Raw genomic sequence first — 8534 nt, 5'->3', positions numbered from 1 at the left:
TTGGGGGGTCTGCATTTAGTTGTTCATAGAACTAGAAGAACATAAATGATGGGTCTCCATCCGAATTTTAAAATGTTGTCTCCTTCTCGACCACTATTCACTAAATTTGTTGTCAATCATAATCAACAAGTAGTCTCGTAACTGAGGGCTTAAACAGCACTCGTGATCCACAGTTTTATATATATATATATAAAACATCGAATTACGATATCATGAAATGAGTAAGTGAGATTCTGATATGAAAATTGTTCAGCGACTGGGCACAGATGTGCATACATACATACATATTTAATACAGTCCTAATGATGGAATGGAAGGAAGAAATGTGAAACTTTTCCATGGTCAACGTAGCTATGAGGACAAAGGGACATGTGAACTTTTCCATAATCCCACAAACCAGATTCGCTGCTAGAATATTACTGCTGATTTCCTTTTATTCCTTCAATAATAATCAGCCCCACATCTTCTTCCTCGACAAAAAAGAGCACATTCATACTTTCCCCAACCCCTTAATTAATCACATTACATTTATATATCAAGTATACTTTATTACACCTTCATATATTTTCAATATTTAATGCTAGCTCAAGCTACTACGGCAGCATCAATAGCTTTTACATGATGGGTTTTGGAACTACTGATGATCTTTGCAACACAGGCCTTGGTCTAGGGCTTGGCAGCTTCCATGCCGAGCAAGAGAATTGTTCTCAATCAGACCATCTTTTTCAACCAATTAAGAAGGATAAACTAACCTTGAAATATGATCTCTTGCTCCCATCTCTGACATTAGGTCCTTCAGAAGAGGTGTACCGATCGATTACAAAAAAAACCGATGCAGATTTGCAGCCACAGGCGTCATCTCTTAGTGCAGTATCATCATTTTCTAACTCGAGTATTAAGAAGGAGAGAGAATTTGGTATTGGTGAAGAAGTAGATGTAGAGAGAATCTCTTCAAGGCTTAGTGATGAAGATGAAGAAGGTAGTCCCAGGAAGAAACTTAGACTTACCAAAGAGCAATCAGTCATTTTGGAAGACAACTTCAAAGATCACAGCACTCTGAATCCTGTATGTCTGCAATCTTCGACTATCTTTAATATTTATCTCTTGTGCGTTTATATATGACGGTAAGATTTTTATTCTAACTTACCTGTTTTTTTATGGTTAATTTGTTGATTTCTTGAATTTAATCAGAAGCAAAAGCAAGTCTTAGCAGAACAGCTCAATCTAAGGCCACGTCAAGTAGAAGTATGGTTCCAGAACAGAAGAGCCAGGTTCCATGTCTAATCAAACAAGTCTCTTAATTTATTTCCCTTTCTTTTTTCTGTTCTTTGTCCTCGAAAAGTAATTTTGTATCAAGTGCTTGGCCGATGCTTGTTATATATTAATGCCTTTAATTTTGGCAGGAGTAAGCTGAAACAAACTGAGGTAGATTGTGAATTACTGAAGAAATGTTGTGAAACACTAACATTAGAGAACAAGAGGCTGCAAAAAGAGCTGCAGGAGCTTAAATCATTGAAGCTTGCTTCACCTGTATACATGCAGCTGCCTGCAGCGACGCTCAGTATGTGCCCTTCTTGTGAGAGGATTTGCAGCGGAAGTGATCAAGGCTCTTCTACTAGCACTTTCACAGTTGGGCCGAAGCCTAATTTCTACAATCCCGATACCCACTCATCCGCAGCTTGCTAGGCAACCTGTAAGGTCAGAACACCAGCATTTTTGTTGATACCTGGCTTCTGTGTCCAGTGTAAAGACTAGTCTGATTGAACTTATAATTTTGTAGGGTTTCTCGTTGCCCTTTTTTTTTTTTAATGTATATCATGCTTGTAAATTCTTAACAAAATTCTATGATGTAACTTCATTTCTTCTTTGGGGTTATTTGTATTAATATAATTGTACTTCAAATAATCAGATCAATAGATGGAGGTACATTTGAACATTATTATTCCTAGAAGGTAGTGTATGCAAGGATTGTTTACCTTGCTAATAAAGGGTGCATTTCACGATCCTCAGTATTAAATTCTATTTTGTAACAATATTGTTCCCTTTGCACCTCCATTAGACATTTTTTTTTATTAACATAGATGTCAGAGTCAGCTTGTGCGTATCTCGACTAATCTTACGATTTCTGAAGTTAATGATCGTATAAGCCTCCAGTGACCCTAAAATTTGTAAAACTCAAACTGATAACCTCTATAAAGTAAATCTAGAATCTTTTTAGGAAGCTACACCCATCATGTTTCCATGCAATATTTTTAATTTTGCGTGCTGTTTTTGTCAGTTAAAAGGATTCATATAATTATTTGTGCTTCGGAAATATGGATTCCTGAGAAAATGAATCACCCAAATACACATGGCTACTGCAGATTTTCTTTAATTTTTGTTTGGTGACATATACTGACCAGGTTCAAATTCCAAAGAAGGGAAACTGTCGCTGGTTGAGCTGCTCGTTAATCATATTTTGTTTGGATTTAGCGTGTGGGATGGGGGGGAAAGCAGACCGTATAAGGTCATTCCCAACTCTATACGTTATGAGATAGAAAAGGCATGTCGTAAGTTTATATGGGGGAGAAAGAAGGCAAAGATAAAATTAATCCATCTTATCAAATGGAAATTTATTGGGCTGTATTATGATTTTATAGGGTCTAATTTTCCATGTTTAATATAATTCTTTTAGGCTGTTACCTCTATTTCAACCAAAAAAATAATTCCAAGCAAATATTCAGTCGGTTTATTTTAAAAATTATATTTCATCTTAAAAATATTAAATTAATATAGTTTTTATATACCTTTTGATAGATTTTATATTTGATGTAAAAAAAACATTTAATAAATTTTCAATTAAATTTTATATTTGATGTGTTAAAGGTGTTTATTAGATATTTGTAGATAAAAATAGATTATTAAGCCATAAAACAGCACCTTGATTTTTTTATTACCATTATAGTGGCAGGATTTTGAACAGACAAATAACGCGTCATTCACTTTTATTATTTAAAGAAACGCGGCAGAGGACATGACATTTGTTACTTTGCTTGGATTAAAACATAAAAAAACAAAACAAAAATCTACATGCATGAGCCTGGCTTTATAGGCTCATTTGTGTGGGTTTTCTGTTATTGGCTAGGCGCACTGGCTACTCAATCCCAAATGTCAGATTTTTTTTTTACTTTATTTTTTAAAAAATTAATTAAATATTAATTAAATAAAAGTATAGGATGACTTACCTGGTAGGCATTTAATTTTAATTGAAGTTACTTAAAATAAATTAATTAAAGAAATTTTGTTATATTTTTTTTAATAGTATAACGTTTTGTTTTTACTTGGTTTTTGAATAAGATTATAACATTTTTTTCTAATATTAGTAAGTGTTTTATTTTTTTAGCAATCCTACATAATATTTTTTAAAGAACTTTTATTCAATAATTTTCTCATGCATGTTTATTTTTTTTGGCATTTAATTCAATGAAAAATTAATTACAAAAAATAAAATTATTAAATCCAATCAGGTCCATAATCCATATTATGAGCTCAAGTATTTTACAAGTCGTTTGGAACTATGTTTGGGCATGTTTGACTTTAGAAAACATCAAATTAATGTGTTTTTAGTGTTTTTCGATGGTTTTGATATGAAAATGTCAAAACTAAAAAAATAAATTTGAAAAATTATTTTGATGCATTTTCAATTGAAAAGCACATTGCTTCATAGCACCAAACATACACTAATTTGCATCTATCTCACAACTTTATGGTATAGTTTTTAGTTAGTGTAAACAATTTTTTAAAAATTTTTAGCAAATACAATTCTCAAATTATTTAATTAAATATATGAATCATTTTTTTTATTTTCAATAAAGATCCTTTTATGTTAAAAACACATTGAAAATGTTTGTACATTTCTTTTTGGTGTTAAAAAAAAAATTTAAAAACTTTTAATCTTATAATTTGTAATTATTTATGGTTGTTGGGTCTCGCACTAGCCTAGACCCGATTGTTATTAGATCTAGCACTTGTTAGACCCAGACGACACATGGGTCTAACGCTTATAGACTCGTGTTAGAGACTGGCGTTTGTGAGTCCCGTGTTGGGGACTAAGGCTACCAATCTCATTTTAGGGATTGCGCTACCAGACCCCGTGTTTGGGTATGACAGCATCTGTTAGACCCAGCATGTGGGTTTGGCAGATGGCGGCAAACCCAACGTTTAGGGTTGGCAGTATGCTAGGCCCAAGTGCAACCTGGGTCTAGCGCTTGCCAAACACAAATCTTAGGTCCAGCAGGTGCTGCCAAAACTAGTAGCTTAACCTAATGCACTGTCAGGACAACAAGGTGGGCATGACGCGTGTTTCTTAAAAGTGTAGAGCTCAGTGATTTTTGTCACCAGGCATGACCGAATTCACTATACCCACAAATTCAAGAATAATACTTGAATCTAACGCCATCAATTCTATAGATTTTTATTGAAAATCTTAGAGAATTTATTTCTCAATAAATAGACTTAATTAAATAAATCTACACTCTGCCAACACCATTAGGTGTATTAAAGTCCTTCATGGCTCGCCATGTTTCCATCTTTTTGCTAGATAAAATGAGTGGAATATAACTCATAATACAACTTAAAATATCATAAAGATGAAATTACACTGTAGTTCCTCCTCTCCACACAAAAACAAGACTTATAGGCTATAAATACACTTTGAGAACCTTTAAAACAAAAGTTCACAATCTTCGTTCTCTACTGGATATATATTTTTGGAGCATCTCTCTCTAGAATATTATTGTATTTTTTTTTCTAAAAAGATACTTATTTAAATATCGAAAAGTCTTTGCCTCCACCAAATAGGATCTTTTGCAGGTATTGGTCATAAACCATCTTGGTCTACCAAGCACCAAGTATAAAACTATCAATTACCTTAGATAGAGAGAATTGATGAGATTGCCAGGACCAAATGATTAATCAATTATTCAACCCGGGAGCGATGTTCCTAGGCAATTTGGATTTTTGGGACTTCATCGGTAACCTTCTTTATTGATAAGCCTCTCTCCCATATGTATATTTACATGGGCAAAAAAAGAAGCAGCATAAGGAATGTCGGCTGAAGCATAGATCCAAGGAGTATAGTCGTAGAGCCCATTCGATATTATAATAGCGGTTATTTTTCAAAGTGTTTTTTATTTGAAAATCAATCGAAATAGTTTTTTTATTTTTTAAAACTTATTTTTTATATCAACACATCAAAAAAATTTAAAAACAGCAAAAAAAATTAATTTAAAGAAAAGAAAAAAACTTAAAAATTATTTAAAAAAAAACATTTTTGGAATAAAAAAATAAATGAGCTTGCGGTTTCATTGTTTGCATTTTGGTGGTCTAAATGCCCGGGGCATGCTAGGCATCCCAGGTCTCTGCTCCTATGTCCGACCACCTTCTTTTTATGATTAGTATTAAAATTTAAAATATTTTTTTTTTATCTATCGTAGTGATGATTGCTAAAATGTAAAATAAAAAAATGGTTATGTTTGCTTTCACATGTTTTTTTTTTTTTCCTCTGTTTTCTACTCCTCTTCTAATGAATTACCATCTCACTCTTGCGCTGGACATGACGGGATGGGCTTATGGGACAATAAAATGTCAAATTGTCATTTTAGCAAGGAAACATTCATGTCTTTGTCAACATCTGCAAATACTAACTTCATCGATTGTCATCATCAATGTCCACAATTGTCTCTAATGATCCATTTTTGCATGCTTAGCTGATAATATTCCATTATTTAAATTTTGATATTTACTAGAAAAACAGAGGAATTTTCTTCTTCTTCTTTTTTTGGGCTAAGAAGTACTTACTGGGAATCCACCACCACATGTCTGGAAACAGTGGTGCCGTGTTCTTGGCTGGTCACCATTGATAAAGATATCTGTAGAGCCAATGAAATGCTTCACGCACTCAAATAAACGGCCACTGGACTGGCTTGTCTCACTGCTTAATAAGCGTTTTATAATTTATAATTATTAGCTCTAATAATGTAGGTTGTGACTCCAGCAAAACTGGTTTTTTTGCGTCAGGCATACTTGTTTATGGATTTATCTGTCAAGAGAATTACTGCGGGTATTTTTTTGAAAAATAGTTTTTTTAGATATAGTAAGGCTTTGAAAGGGGAGGATAATGGTTTTGCAGCAGCCACACTCCTCAATAGTTTTAAATGTTTGTTTGTTTTTTTTTTTAAAAAAAAATTAAAAAATTATGTGTTTTAGGTCGCTACGTTAAAAGAATTAAAGTAGGTATTTTTTTTATTCGGGGTTATTTTATTGAAGTATTGACAGCCAGTATATGCCCAGGTTGGCATTTTACTAAATCCATTTTCTGTATCGTTCATAAATCATTTGATATTGGCCCGACAAGTGATGCCGGGCCCCAGAAACCCATTTCGGAAAAGCAGATAGGCACAGCACAAAATGCTTCCACCAGCCTTGCCCATGCTTATATATTCTGAAGCCCCGCATCTTCGGCATGCCATGGGCTTAGATATGGGTTGTCACTAATTCTCAAAATAAGGGCTGCTACAAAAACCTTGCTAAAGGGGCGCTGCCTCTGCCCATGACAGCTCTTATAGGGGTAGTTTTTGTTTACTGTTCTGGAATAGAAAAGTAAAAATAAAAATATATTTAGTTGAAGCGAAAAAAAAATAAAAATAAACTTTTTTCTAAGATAATTTTAGAATGAATTTCTGTATTTGTAAAACAGTAGATACAGAGAGAGTATATGTCTTTATAGATAATATTTATTAGTTTTTATTCCCAAAATATCCCTGTAAAAAACTCTCAATTTCAAAATTATCTAGCTAAGACATATAAGGATAAAAATAATTACTATTATAATTTTAAAACACAACTCGATGGTCAATTTTCGGGGCAAAGCCCAGGTCAAGGGTCGGTCTGACCCGAGTCAGTGTAAGAATAAAAAAGGTTATTATCATAGTTTTAAAACTCAATTCAAGGCAAGGCCCGGGTCACGAGTGGAGTTGACTGCTGACCAGAGTCAATATAAGAACAAAAACAGTTATTATCATAATTTTAAAACTTTACTCGAGAGTCAACCTGGAGAAGGCCTGAGTCACGTGTTCGGATGATCAACCTGGGTTAACCCAGGTCGACATAAAATAAAAATAGTTATTATCACAGTTTTTAAACTTGATTCGAGGATCAACCCAAGACAAGACCTAAATCACAAATCAAGAGGGTCAACCCAGGTCAACATAAAAATAAAAATTGTTATTATCATAGTTCTCAAACTCAAATTGAGGGTTGAATAGGGCAAGGTCCGGGTCACAGGTCGGGAGGGTCAACATATGGATAAAAGTAGTTATTATCATATTTTTTAAACCTGAATCGGGAATTAACCCGAGGCAAGGTTCAGATCATGAATAGAGTCACGGGTCAGGAAGATCAACTCGACTAACCAAAAAAAATAAATCAAATAAACCTTGTTTTGACTAAATGTTTTCTTCGAAAAGTCCATATGTCTTTTACCTATGTTTTAGCTTGGGTTATGACCAAGGTTTTTGATTAGATCAGGACAAATCAATCATTCTTTTATTTGTTTCTTAAACTCAGAATAATTCAAGTCTCAGATTAATTGTCAAGTCAATCTTGGTTTTATAACTAAGATAATTATAATATTATCAATTTCAACACTCAATATAAATTAAAGTAAAAAAATATCTAATTTTTTAAAAATATATATAAGTTTGTTAACAAAACATATTAAGGGTAGAATAAAATTTTTTATATTTTATCAAGTCTTGTTCACTGTAACCAGATAAAATACAAAATCAATCATTTTATCTTATAAATCATTATCAAACACAATTTTATACATCATTATCAAACACAATTTTATCTCTATTTTATTTTTTGTCTTGTCTCTTCTATTTCTTCTATCTCTATCTCTTATATCCAAGAATAATAACGAAACGCTATCATATAGCCTACTTAGTCACCATATTCCACCGAAGTTTCTCCTCGCAAGCTCTCCTTTGATTAGTTTCTCTGAATGTTGTTAAATCTACATGGTTATGGTTCTGCTAGTCAGCGGTCTTCACAGCTAACTCATAGACATATCCTTGATTTTAGAGTTCATCATAAGTCACAGCAATGCAAAACTTGTGTCTTGTATTTCTACCATGCATTGTTCGAGTTCTAATTCCTGAATGATCAAATACATCAACGACATGTATTTTGTCGAGGTCCATTGATAAACTTCTTGTTTTGAGAGTGTTTGAACATTGAACGATATAAATTCTTGTACTTAATCCTTGATTGTAAGCTTTTCAACTATTTAATCAACCATGATATTTATAGTATGGTCCAAAATCTCAACAGAATCGGTAAATATAAATTTTTTTAAAAATAAACTGAACTGAACTGAAAACCAGTTAAAATTGAACTAATTCAGTTTGGTTAAGGTCGGTTTTTTAAGTTAAAACCAGGAAATCTAATCTCTTAAATGAGCTGTGCTTGTTTTTTTATTTTTAAAACGGACA

The 8534-nt window shown here is 32.8% G+C and overlaps 1 protein-coding gene across 1 annotated transcript; it reads left to right on the top strand.

Moving 5' to 3' along the window:
* Positions 1–308: 308 nt before the first annotated feature.
* Positions 309–1939, top strand: LOC7467240 (homeobox-leucine zipper protein HAT22). The gene is made up of 3 exons (XM_002302342.4): positions 309–1065; positions 1192–1271; positions 1404–1939. The coding sequence occupies exons 1-3, from the start codon at positions 619–621 to the stop codon at positions 1684–1686; spliced, it is 810 nt and encodes a 269-aa protein (XP_002302378.1). The 5' UTR covers positions 309–618; the 3' UTR covers positions 1687–1939.
* Positions 1940–8534: the final 6595 nt, after the last annotated feature.

This window comes from Populus trichocarpa, chromosome 2 (assembly GCF_000002775.5).
Source record: "Populus trichocarpa isolate Nisqually-1 chromosome 2, P.trichocarpa_v4.1, whole genome shotgun sequence".
In the NCBI taxonomy this organism is placed as follows: domain Eukaryota; kingdom Viridiplantae; phylum Streptophyta; class Magnoliopsida; order Malpighiales; family Salicaceae; genus Populus; species Populus trichocarpa.
Note: the sequence above shows the minus strand (reverse complement) of the source record. Positions and strands in the feature narration are given on the sequence as shown.

What these genes read in the sequence shown, in the direction of transcription:
- LOC7467240 (XM_002302342.4), top strand. Translation starts at nt 619, where the DNA reads ATGATGGGTTTTGGAACTACTGATGATCTTTGCAACACAGGCCTTGGT. An exon ending in ATCACAGCACTCTGAATCCT is followed by an intron (nt 1,066 to 1,191) that starts GTATGTCTGCAA and finishes GAATTTAATCAG; the next exon opens with AAGCAAAAGCAAGTCTTAGC. An exon ending in TTCCAGAACAGAAGAGCCAG is followed by an intron (nt 1,272 to 1,403) that starts GTTCCATGTCTA and finishes TAATTTTGGCAG; the next exon opens with GAGTAAGCTGAAACAAACTG.